Source organism: Leuciscus leuciscus (genome assembly GCF_965113295.1).
Source record: "Leuciscus leuciscus genome assembly, chromosome: 16".
NCBI classification, from domain to species: domain Eukaryota; kingdom Metazoa; phylum Chordata; class Actinopteri; order Cypriniformes; family Leuciscidae; genus Leuciscus; species Leuciscus leuciscus.
Window position 1 is genome coordinate 4,386,961 of NC_138740.1, and position 13,757 is coordinate 4,400,717.

Sequence of the window (13,757 nt, forward strand, 5' to 3'; positions counted from 1 at the left end):
TTAAACTGCTCGCTTGCCATTTTGATAATAATGCTTGTACAAACAACACCAAATAAGACTCACAGAACACAGAGCGCTTAGCTGAAGAGCAAAAAGCTAACGTGTGTTTGAGCCAGCGTCCCTTTGTATCTTCCGGGCATGCCGTCATCTACTACGTCATGACGCAGCACCAATCAGGATTGGACAGATTTCATTCATACTTCAGATGCGTTACGCTGGGGGCGTTCCCATAGTGTCGTCACGACGACGACGCAGTGCGAGTTCCCTCGAAGGGGAACTTCTTTCAAAAACATTAAAAATAGTAATGTGTCCAAACTTTTGGCATGTACTGTATATTTTCACACTGAGGACAATTGAGGGACTCAAACACAATTAGCCTATTGAAAAAGGATCAAACATTCACTGATGCAACAGAACGAAAACATGAATTATTAAGAACCGGGGGGTGAAAACTTTTTGAATTTGAAGATCAAGGTAAATTGAAATTAATTTGACTTCCAGGGAACATGTAAGTATCTTTTGTTGCTTCTGAAGGGCAGTACTAAATGAAAAAAAAATCTGATATTTGAACAAAATAAGAAACATTTGGACATCTTCATCCTGTTTAAAAGTTTTCACTGCAGTGAAAATACTCAGCAATGGCTTTGATTTATGAATTTACGCATGGTTTGTCTTAAAGCATATTAAAAGCACCACATAGACATATAAACAACATTAAAAGCTGGAGCTTCACCACAGGGAGACATTTTGCAGGGGGACATTTTGCTGATTCTGCAAGGTGTATGCAAACTTTTGAGTACGACTGTATATTTAGGTGCGTAATTTTGAAATACTCAATGCAAAGCTTGTAATGCGATTGAGCTGAGTGGTTTGGTTCATGACTTAGAAGAACTCTTTACTGAAGATTAATATTTCCAGAACCTAGGATACTGAAAAAAGATGTGGTCATTGTTGCTTCCCACACAAACGAGTATAAGAGAGAATAACAGATGCTGAGAGAGAAAAACTCACAAGGCCTCTCTGTAGTTTTCAACCCCCTGCTGTGTGTTTGTTTAGGGATGGAGTCACAGCCATCTTCATACTTATATTTTAATGAAAAATTATGCAGTTTGCTTTTTCTCCCTGACAACACTAGTCAGCCAACCCTATGTGAAGCAAGAACGTCTCTCTGACATAAATAACATTCAATACCTAATCAAAGTGAATACAATTTATTTTATTTTTTTACAATAGAATTTTAATGCAAAACTCGCCAGTGAGTTCTTTGAAGAACAAAGAAACACAAAAAGAACAAGGAAAACCCATTACATAGAACAAGTGGCAGGTCTGTTAGTTTGCATTTACACTCCACATCCTCAATTTTGATATACTCTATCAGATTTTTGTCCCGTCCATTGCCACGGTTATCACTGTGAATCACTGCATTTTATAAACTTTTATTCAAATTGTGAATGGGTTAAAAGCAGAGAGCAAGCAAAGAGCGCTTTCTTCATAATCACTGAAGCTGTCAATCACACCGATGTGAACTCACGTTATAATCAATGTATTTGTCTATACTGCACAATGAATCTCTTAAATCTCTGATTTACTATATGCTTAAAGCTGGGAAACCTATGGAAATAGAAACCTTCACAGAGTATACAAGAGCGCTTGAAAGCAGCAACCAATCAGCAGTCATTCTCTTGACACATGAGTGAAATTTGGTCTTTTTAAGCTAAGCTTTTAATATTATCGCAATATACACAAAGATATCGCGATAATATTGCTAATATTCAATTAGAACTGCACATGCGCATTGGCGGGACCAACCTGAAATATGCTTTTTGTTTGTTTTTTAGAGACAGTTCATGACAGATTGTATTGCTGAATTGATTTAAATTATGTAAATATGCATGACCAGCAGTTTTTGAGATTTCAGTATTTCCCCATTCAAATAGACACGTGTAGATCCAAAACAGCTACCCAGAGGCATTGCAAATGTTTAGTACGGCTTTAAACGAAAATTGTAGTAATTCTGATTCTTATCGATTCTCAATTTCGATTTCAATAAAGGTAAAACATTTAGATATCAAACATATTTATTCTGTGTCTTTTTGCAAAACAAAAATCAGCAGGCTTTCCTTCAAAGGGATTTTGTCAAAGTCAAAAGAACACCCCCCTCCAAAAAAACAGTCTCTATAGCATTCTGGTCTCTAAGGCCCTGTTCACACCTGGTGTTAAGGTGTGTTTTAGTCGATCGGATCACAAGTGGACGACTCTAAACACAGGTGTAAACGGGGTCTAAAACGTTTTGAGCTCGTACACTTTCACCACTTCCAGATCCAGAGGGAGTTGAAAACACATTCGACCGGATTGCTTTCGTAGTGTAAACGCTCATGTGATCGAATGTGTTCAAACAGCCACTAAAAGACCGTCTTCTCTCCGTCTCCCGACCGAATGCGTGAACATTATGAGAAGAGCTCTAGCCAGACGGGGTTTAAACTTTATCAGCTGGAGACACAAGTTTGGTTTGAAGAGAAAATGTACCAAGCACAATGTTCTCTCACCATTCCTGATTTCTAACACACACACACTCACAGCGTTCGGCTGGTCTTGCGGCTTCAGAGCAGAAACTAAAGCTGATGTTCTCCGTGTTTTTCTTTCGTGTTCATATGTAAATTGCGTGAGCTTATTTTGTCCAATCAGATTGAAAGATCTGAAAAAGCCCATATATTTACCCACCCATAGACCCTCCAAGTGGACAAAAGAGGCCGATTAAAACACCAGGTGTAAACGGCAATGTGTCTCCCTTAAACAGGGCCTATATGGCTGAGGTCTTTCCTTTAATGTACTCTAATTCTATGGATTTTTGTTTTATCACTCGTTTTAACGCCTCTTCTCAAGACACTGTATGATTTGAATAACATTTCATGTCTGACATGAAAGGTACCTCTGAAGGGCAATTTTTTTTTTTTTTTTAAGTCAAATTGAGCAATGGTAATAGTAATGCTCGTCTTAACAAGAAGCACTAGTGTGATGGTAATGTATAGTATCTGTGGGACTTACCGTGCTCGTCCAGTAAAATGTTGTCTGGCTTAATGTCTCTGTGAACAAATAAATAAAATTCAGTTAGAACAAATGTTCTGTTGACTTGTCAAGCTAACAATTCATCTGGATACAGCAGAAAACAAGTAAAGCATTACATTAACGTCAGTTGTGAAATGAAGAGGCACTCATGCCTCATTTGTGTGGTCTGTTGGTGAGTTGTAGAGCATTCCAGTCCAGTAATATGAGGATATATTTCATTTAGGATGCTCCCTATGTAGGCAGTAGGCAGTAAGAAAGCTCTTTAGGTTTGGGAACAGAGTTGGACAAGCAAGAACATTTCAAAGCAACAAACCCAAAACACACTTCTACCCATTTATTGTTCCGCTAAATGGGAATCCACGGACTAATTAACGTCAACTTTGTATATCAAAGTGAGGAGATGCTATGGACAGTTCTCAAGTTTTCTCCAAAAATCAGAAGACAGATACGGGTGAGCCTACAGGTGAGAAAGGTCAAATGTGTTGAGTTTAATTAGCTGACATTTACACAGTGCTACAGTGTATCAGCAACACACATTACGCCAGGTTTACATCGTTTCTGCACCAAGTCTATTTTTGCTGTGCTGCACATGCTGAATTAAAGAGATTGAGCGCATAAAAATAAAAAAGCATGGATCATTGAGATGTAATGAAGTAATTTCTCCACAGATGCATATAATTGAACTTTACTGTTTCACAGTCAACATTCGGGGTTTGCCCAGGGAAACTAAAACCTTACCTCACATTTAGATAAACAAGTATAATGGATGGCACTCGTCTCTTCGTGAGAAACATAAAGTTCTTTATGACCCGCAGGATATCTTGTATAAAGATTTAAATGCAAAAGAAAAGGCATGATAGGCTGTTTTTGTCAATTGTAAGTTTTATCTTTAAATATTTGTGAATTTAACACTAGAAAAGTATGTTTAAATGTTTTGTCACTTGCTTGAGCAACTTAATATATAAATCTATACAGAAGTAATGCATTGAAAAATAATGTTGTTAAAATGCTAATGAGCTGCTGCTCCCCGCCCCTTTTCAGAAGAAGGCGGAGCCTGTACAGCTTGTGCCTCCGTTTGGTTTTGATCTCTATCGCGGTCACACTCATGTGACATTACAGTTTTCATCATTGAAAGTTTATTATCTGCATGCGTTTTAAAGCCATATCAGTTGAAACTAATATGTTTCTCTGAGCACACACATCTGAAGCATGCACAGAGAAAGCTGGCTGTCAGACGGCGCGTCCCGTGAGTATTAAACTAAGTTGTCTTTCAAGTCTTATTGCACTTAAACTATCAAATACACAAAAGATGATGTCAAAAACACAAAGTTCACGTAAACACAGTCGGTTATGTCTGTGAACTGCAGGGAAAGAAATCACATGTGTATATTAGATCTGTGTATTAAAGTGAAAGCAGCATAATAATAATAATAATAATAATTCATTACATTTATATAGCGCTTTTCTCTGCACTCAAAGCGCTTTACATGGCAGGGGGAATCTCCTCAACAACCACCAATGTACAGCGCCCACCACACACCAGCTAATATTATAATAGTCAGTACCTACTGCTATATTTGCTGTAAATTTGACTCAAACAACAAAAGAAAACCAGATAATCACTCACTGCTCTTGACTGAATAACTTAAGTAGCTTTAATAGGAATATATTTCTTACTTGAATGCTGCTGTTGAATGCTCTGGCGAGGAGATAAACATGGCGGACTGTGTACCGCTCACTGAGGGGCGGAGCTAAGCTAATAGGGCGGAGTCTGTCTGCAATCGTGGGCGGGGCTTGTTCCAATGTGATGTCATATTGAATCACATTCCGGAACGGCTCATTTTGAGGCACTGTTTCAGATTTATGGGGAAAATCACAAACAGAGTGAATTGATTTTTACTACAATAGGGTGGTTGTGTACACCATTTAAGTTTACACTGACTTGCTGCCAAAATGAGGCATACAATATGTGATATTAAAATATCAGGCACAGCTGCTTCATTGATAACCCATCTTCTATTTAGAAGTGGTGACATTTCAGCAACAGCTGTCAAAAGTTGTTCCATCCCTCACCATTATCAAGGTAATACTCATTACTTCTCAATTATCTTAGATATCTTGGAGTCGATTCAAAGGCATCACCTAATAAAAAAGTGACATGGGAAGTCATCACGAGTTACTCCACCACACCTCGCACACCTGACCTTTCTCAGAGCTCAATGGCAGTGTTATCTGACCACCCTGAGAGCAGTGGGCCGGGCAAACTGATCCACCAGCCTTTTCTTTCGGTTGACTGCTCCAACAACCTATTAGCAGGATCTAATGGCCTCATTACATCACATATCATGATGAGGGCTGTAAGTGAGCTGCCCTCCTGGTTACCAGATCCCTGTTTAGATACGAAGGAACAGAGGGACAGCTGGAGCCCGACACACAAGCTCTTCTATAATGTGCCTTTGTGGGCATCTGAATGTTTGCTAGTGGTGTTTGATGAAGAGAGATGGCTGCTTTTGAGCTTTACTGGACAAAGCTGGACATGTGTTTCTCTTTACTGGCCCTTTGTCCAATAATATGATCTTTATGATTAGAATGTCCCACCTGTTGCTACTGCCTATCAATACTAGCAATTGCAAGTAAAAAAATCTGCATAAACTAAAGCCTATTTTATAAAAAGTGAACCCTGTTTCAATATGAAATACATCAATGCTGGAAACAAATATATGCATAACTGTCAAGCAATTTCATGGGGTCTTTTACGGTTAAGCATGAACAATTTGGGTTGATAATCATTCAAAATCAGTAATATTAGGTTGGGAATGCAGACGTAAAAGACAGCATGCAAGTTCCAATGACTCTCTAAATGCAGATTCAACTCCTTATCCCGCCATTCAGGGGACAGAGAGAACTTTGAAACCTCCTGAAGTGGGGAACGTGTGAATTACGTGAACGTGAGAGTGTTTTCACTCACAATCACTCAAGCAGTGACCGGTGACTGGTGATCGTGAACTGAAGACGCCGGAATGGCACTAGAGAGAAGGCTTTCAGTGTTTCTTGGTGGCACTCAATGCTTTGGCCGTAGTGAGATTATTTTCCTCGTCAGATGAAAAAAAATAAACAAAATAACCATTCAAATTTAGTTTTAAACATAGGTTATTCAATATTTTTTCAACAATGTTCATTAAGCTTTCTATTAGTAAATGCTGAGATTAATATGAACTAAGATTAATAAATACTGTAGAGGTATTGTTCATTGTTAGTTCATGTTTAGTCTCAGCCTCAGACGTCACAGCCACAGTCTGCTGGATGAACGTCTGATGCATAAGGCACACAAAATGGGAAACACTTTGGGAGTTTGAAGTCGTCATCTGATTGGTTGAATTCTACAGGATTTCTAGGAGACTTGTGTGTTGTGTATCAAGATTAATTAAACGCTGGATTTCAAAAGTATGTGAAGTTTGTTGCTCCATTGTTACAGTAAACTTGCACAACGTTCTTGAATTAATAATTTATTAGATGCATGGTGGTCTGTTATCGTAGGGACATAGACTTAACATTTTCACTAGGGCTGGGGAACGATTCAGATGTCCCGATTCGATTCGATTCAGTTCCGATTCACAAGATCTCAATTTGATTCGATTCGATTCGATTCAATGAATTCAATTATTCAATTTTCACTGGGAAGAACTAGTAACTAATATAAATTTCAAAGATTATTAAAGACAAGTAAACAGTCGTTAATAAAAAAGAACAAATAAATAAACTATAACCAATAGCACAAATAAATAAATAAATACAATAGGACAAAGATACAAATGAAATAGTGTTCAGGTAGGTGTAAATAACACTGCAAATAGTCTTCACGGTACAAATTAAATATAGGTTCATCCTTATTAAAGTTACAAAAAAGTTATTCAGTGAAGAGCAAGGAGTGATTTTCTCTTTGTCTTTTGTAGTTTGATTCACATTCAAAACACGGACATCAGCAGGAATATTAAGCTGCTGTCACTTTAAGACTAATGCACGGATCCAATAATGATACACATGCATTCTTTTTCTAACGATTACTTAAGCCATAACTGACTATGTTTACTTGTACTCACAAAAGCGGGCATGTTGAGATAAATTTGTGGGAATTTGTCCGTTTAGGTGCAAGGAAACATGAAAGAGAATGAATTGTATTATTTTCACGCTGTATGAGACGTTCTCTTTCACTTGAATGCTTAAATTGGCAAGGCTTGAAAAAGTGTGCAAATGGTAAACTTTCATGACCATGCAGGACTGGTCCGATCGGGGCACTGACAACGTCTGACAACTTCAACGGTCTGGAACGTCTTTCACACTGAAAGGAGCACCTGCATCCACCATGTTCAGCACTGAATGAATGACAGGGTCCCGCTGCAACATTGCGGATGTTAAAAGAGGATGACATCTATTGGAGAAGACTAGTAATAAGATTAACGTCTATCACATATTATGTTCAATGATTGCGGAAATAAAACAATAAAAAATAAAATAAAAAAGGCGATTTGTGGCTTCTGAGAATCGATATCAAATTGACCACATTTAAAAAAATCAAATTTTTGCCCTAATTTTCACGCTCCTAAACATGATGCGGAACAAAACAAACTGTGATTGGTTGCTTAACATGTCAGTCAGACATTCTCTTGGGCGGTCCTTGGCCAATGAAATCTGCGATGGAGTCCAGACCTTCTGCCGTCAGTCTGAAGGTCTAGCTACGAGAGACTGGTTCATGTTAAAAAATGTAGTTCGCTCATTTTAACAAATGAAACCTTTTTGTGAAGTGTTACCAAGACTACTTTCAAAAACGTAAAATAAAAGATTTCAAACTTTTGAACAGTAGTATATGTAATTTAAATATACCTGTATATGTAATAAGTATATAATTTATCTAATATGTAAGTATTAATTATTTTATTGGGTTTAGGGTGATTAACAGTCTTCCTACAGGCCTAAATGTAATGCAAACATTGGTTTAGAAAACTAATCTCATCTGAATACAAATTAGAATGGATTTGTTAGTAATAATTTTGGTCTTTCTTATCCACCCCCCACATCCTGTTTTGAAGAGCCTTGTCTCTTAAGATGCTGTTGATTGAGCGGCACTCTAGTGTTAATAATTCAAGTAGCTGTAAGCAAAAAAACAAAACAGGGTGTATTGTTTTCATCCCTGTAGCCCAGGCGGAACAGGGGATGCCGTCTCACGGGAGATCTTCCATTATAGGGACGGAAAGGCACTGGAGGGTGATAAACACTTGTGTTGTTTCTAGTATTACAGGGCTCAAAGCTAAGGATTTTTTTTCTACTGGCCTGGTTAGTCTAGTCTAGTGGTATACATTTTTAATATACACAAAAAAAGTTATAAATAAAATAAAACATTAATTGTTTTCGTAGCTTTTGACCCAGTTCCTTTGTATTCTAATAAATAAGGATATGACACCAACATTTTAGATACCATTGATATTCCACAATTCCAATTTTGATACCACAACACAAACTACTAGCCAAACTAGTATACATTTCAAAGATTATTAAAGGCAACAGTCAGTAATTAAATAAGAACAAATAAACAAATCACAATCAATACCACCAATAAATACAATAATAATGAATAATAAAATGTAAAATAACACTGCATGGTCTTCACTGTATAAATTCACTGGCATTGGGCAGTCCTTAATGTCGAGCCCTGTATTATAATATATTCTGATATACTGTATTAAATTATACTGCCATAAAGACAACATCATTTATATCTATAAAAAAAAGATGATTAGTTAGTGGGCTAAACTTACTGTAGGTAACCAAGTACAAGAGGAGTTGCTATATTGTGAATATTCTGATTATATATATACTGTTGAGTAGTATATTTATAAAGTATGTAAAGAGATAGATGTAAAGAAAGAGCTCAGGTAAAGACCTGGGAGTCTACCTGCACGAGTCCACTAAGCAAGGACATTGACAAGGCATTGTATGCCTAAGTATCCCCTTTCTACTTTCTTATTCCCTAGTAATTATTTCTGCATACAGAAGTACACTCCAAGATACCTATACGTTCCCTTGCCACCAGCCGGTTACCCTCTCCGTCGAGCTGTGGAAATGTCAATGGGCTGTCAACAAAGCTGACTTCATTTCTGCTTTTGCCTGTCAGTCAAAACGTAATGTTTTGGCTCTGACTGAAACATAGATCTCAGCAGACAACCCTGCCACTCCTTCAGCCCTTTCCACTGACTTCACTTTCTCCTACGGGGGGGACAGGTCGACTCATTTCCGACAGCTGGAAATTCTCTCATCTCTCTTCTCCCTAATTATACTTCTTTTTGAATATTATGATATCACTGTTACTAATCCTGCCAAACTTTTTCTTATTGTCATCTACCACCCACTAGGTCAACTAGGCAACTTTCTGGAAGAGCTGGATGTGCTACTGTCTTCCTTTCCAGTTCTTGGCGACTTCAACATCCACCTAGACAAACCTCAAGCAAATAATTTCCTAACTCTTCTACAGTAGTTCTGTTCGACCAGCGCACCCCTGCGATACACAAAGCAGGCGAAGAGCTAGATCTCATCTTCACATGCAACAGTACGATTGATATTCATCTTGTTACTCCACTATATCTTTCTGACCACTTCCTTCTCAAGTTCTCTGCCACTCTGCCTTCATGCTCACCACTGAATCCTCCTTTGCCACTGAATTCTCTATTTCCTACACACTTTTCCTCTGTGGTCTCTGCACCCTTTCCTGCCACTAACCACTTCTCTTCTCTGGACGTCAAAGAAGCAACAGACACTCTGGGCCCTATTTTAACGATCTAAGCGCATGGTCTAAAGCGCACAGCGCAAGTGCACTTAGAATCCACTTTTGCTAATTTAACAACTGGAAAAATGGTTGGTGCTCCCGGCGCATGGTCTAGAAGGGTTGTCCCTATTCTCTTAATGAGTAATGGGTGTGTTTTGGGCGTAACGTGCAATAAACCAATCAGAGTTCATCTCCCATTCCCTTTAAAAGCCAGTTGTGCTCACGCCATGGCGGATTCGCTATTTACATGGCGGAATTTGCAAGCGGAAAAACTGAACGTTTCTCTAGCGAGGAAACAGATCTGCTCGTGCGCGAGGTTAAAGCGAGCAAGCAGGCCATCTACGGGACAAAGTGTACGCGCGTTGTGGACCCGCCTAATATTAAAATAAAATAAAATATTGAGCCATTGACTTTAGACCAGGTTTCAGTTGGTCTAAATTAGTTCTCTGCACCACTTATCCACAACCAACCTCCACCCACACATTTCACTCTTCTCTTCCTTCTCTCCCCTCACAGAGAACGAGTTCTCCAAAGTTCTCTGTTCCAGCCATCCTACAACCTGTTCCTCAGACCCAATCCCCTCCCACCTTCTACAGGAGATCTCACCAACATCGCTATCCGCTCTGACATTTTCAACACATCCCTCACTACTGCCAACTTTCCCACCTCATTTCAACAGGCCCAGGTAACCCCACTGCTCAAAAAGCCAACACCCAATCATACAGCAGTTGACAACTACAGATAAACCTACTTGACGACAACCAGGTCTGGCTTCAAAACTGGACTCTTCATCGAGACCGCCCTGCTGACCATTGCTGAAACTGTACGGCTGGCAAGAGTGAACCCCAGATCAGCTCTCCTTATTCTACTAGACCGGTCAGCTGCCTTTTAACACTGTAAACCACCAGATCCTCCTGTCTACCCTTTCTAACTTGGGCATCACAGGTACGGTACTTCAGTGGCTTCAGTCTTACCTCACAGGTAGATCTATCAAGGTTTCATGGAGAGGAGGGGTATCTGCCTCACACCAGCTGATCACTGGGGTGCCTCTAGGTTCAGTGCTCGCTCTTCATTTTTTTTTGAGTTACACAACTTCACTAGAAAAGGTAATATGCACATGGCTCCTCCTACCACTACTATGCAGATGACAGATTAATCTGTCACTTCAACCTGATGATCATACTGTTTTAACTCGTACCTCTGCCTGCCTTTCAGACATTTCTGCCTGGATGAAGGAGTGTCAACTACATTTCACCCTTGCAAAGATGGATCTCCTTGTAATTCCTGCAGACCCGTCAGTTGACCACAACATCACTGCGCAAATGGGGTCTACAACACTGACGCCAACAAGGACAGTTGGTGTTGATTCAGTATGATTGCACCACATTGCATTATAGGTTTGAGCTAGGATAATAAAACTAAGCATTTAAATATCATCTGACTAAGACATATTTTTTTTGCTGATGCCTATATGCATTTGATGTAACATGTCACGGTTATGCACAGATATTTAAAGTTGGGGTATGTGACTCTCTTTTTTGTAAATTTTTTCAAAATCACTTGAAATCCTATTCCTACCCCACTTACAGCCACTGAGTTAGAAGCACTGAAATGAAAATTAAGTAATTTAATCATCTGTGGAACGGGCAGGACTCGAAAAACTCCAGCCAATAATTTCCAAGACCACCTAGAATCATTGGACAGTAAGTTCGTCAATCAAACTGTCGTACCATCCCCCCCTCCCCCCATCCCCCTCGCGTGCGTGACCGCGAGTGACAGAGAGAGAGTAATGGGTGGAGTCATGGCCAGCATTGGAGGAAAGAAGGTAGGACCATTTGAGTTGTGTATTTTCTAAATCTGCCGGCCGTTTTGCAAATCCCATACCCTACCTTTAATCTGCTTTGATTAGTTTCGGTTTCCTTGGTTTCTGATTATATCTCTCCACCCCTTCGGCTCCACCAGGCTCCTTCTTCCCTCCGGCTTCCCCGTCATCCTCGCTCCCTCCTTCGCCACGGTCTGCCAAGGCTCCGTCTCAGCCTCGGCCCCGTGAGCCAGCGGCTCCACCTTGGGCTTCTGGGCCGTGGATGTTGCCATGGCCCGTCGGCCTCACAGCTCCGCCTGGGTCTCCATCACTTTTGTCTCAACCTCCATTAGTCAGTCTCCAGGTTCTGCCTCGACCTTCAGCCAAAGCTCCACCCTGGCTCCTCCCACAGTCATCTCCGCCATGGTGTTTTCCCTCTACCAGCTCCTCCTGGTCCCTGTCCATCACCAGCTCCGCGCCCTCCTCCAAAGCCCCTCCACAGGATTATCAGTTACGCCGCGAGGATGCACCGACTGGGAGGGGAGACTGTACTGTCACGGTTATAGACTCTTATTTTAATATTTTGTTTTGTTTCCTTTAGTTCCTGATTCCCTGCTCTGTTTAGTTTAGGTTCCCTTGGTTTCTGTTCCCTTTGTTTCAATAGTTACTGGTTATCCCCCGCTGACTCGATTAGTTCTCAGTGTATTTATACTCCCTGTTTGGTTATGTCCTTTGTCAGTTATCGTCGTAGTTTAGGGTGTATTTCCCCTGTGTATTTTCCTGGTTAATTAAAGACTCCTTGAATGTTGTATCTGGGTCAAGCATCTTAGATTGCGAAAACACAACACGTTACAATATGAGCCATAAAAGCCTAATACATCAAATATGATACTCAACAAAAACTTACATGCAATGCTTCTCTTTTTTTTTTTTTTTTCTGTCTAAGGTTCAATAAACTGTTCCATTATATATATATATATATATATATATATATATATATATATATATATATATATATACAGAGATTTTTATGACTATTATTTCAAATGTCAGGCTTTACAGGATGAAATTAAAGCATGGGTACTGTAAAATGTTACTCACTTAAAAGCATCTCCAAACAAAAACGTACAAGCCTGGCCTCACATTTGTCACTATTTTTAAACACCTTAAAGAGTTGAAAGAACTGCCACAAACTCTACTACTACAGTACATACTAAAGTACTATTCAACAACTTGAAGGCAACTTATGTGATTTAAAAAACACAGCTGCTTCAAAATTCCTTAATGAGGCATGACTGTGTGTAATTTATGGTGCAATATTTACTCAACAGCTCTATTGTCAGTATAAGCAAACCAGGCCACGCAAGGCAAAATAAAGAACAGTATCAGCATCTGACTAATATCTTTGCATGTGTGTACATTTAAATCATTTTTCCAAACCATTTTGCCTGTTTGTGTGTGTGTGTGTGTGTGTGTTTTACTAGTGGATGTGCAAAACCTTTATGCAGTTTACATGCAGTCATTACCTGTGGATGATGTGTTTGTTGCGCAGGTAGTGCAAAGCCAGGGCGATTTCACACACGTAGTGCTTCACAGTGCTCTCTGTAAAGTGCACATTCTGTTGTAGATGGTAACGTAGATCTCCTCCCAGCAGCAGGTCAACTACCATGAACATGTCCTCTTCATCTTGAAATGAGTACCTGCATTAGACAAATTATGACAGTGTTATCTCTGAAATCCAGATTTTTATTTTTACAATGTCTAATTTGGAAGTCCAAATATCGCTGCCAATTTGTCTTTTGAACAAAACTTCACTAAAGAATATAATATTTGAATTGGCAGTGAATTGATCTTCTCTTTAGTAGAGGTTAGAGTACAATATAAACATGATGAACCAGTTTGTATTACAGCCATCATTTAAATATTTATACATGTTTAAATATGTATAATAAATTGGAGTATAAACATAATTATATAATTCAAATGTTGATGTAAAAAACGGCCTTATGTGCAATTCAAATGTTTATATACAACTCAGTTTTGGTTGATTATTAAATTAATTTGATTAATTAA

General features: G+C 39.2%; 1 protein-coding gene across 1 annotated transcript in view; it reads right to left on the reverse strand.

Moving 5' to 3' along the window:
• stk32a (serine/threonine kinase 32A) overlaps positions 1-13,757 on the reverse strand; it is a 76,620-nt gene that overhangs the window by 34,418 nt on the left and 28,445 nt on the right. Inside the window, exons 5-6 of the mRNA XM_082141387.1 lie at positions 13,211-13,384; positions 3,046-3,083 (exon numbers count right to left, since the gene is read on the reverse strand). Coding sequence (XP_081997513.1) covers positions 3,046-3,083; positions 13,211-13,384 — 212 coding nt within the window. The remainder of the gene's footprint in view (positions 1-3,045; positions 3,084-13,210; positions 13,385-13,757) is intronic.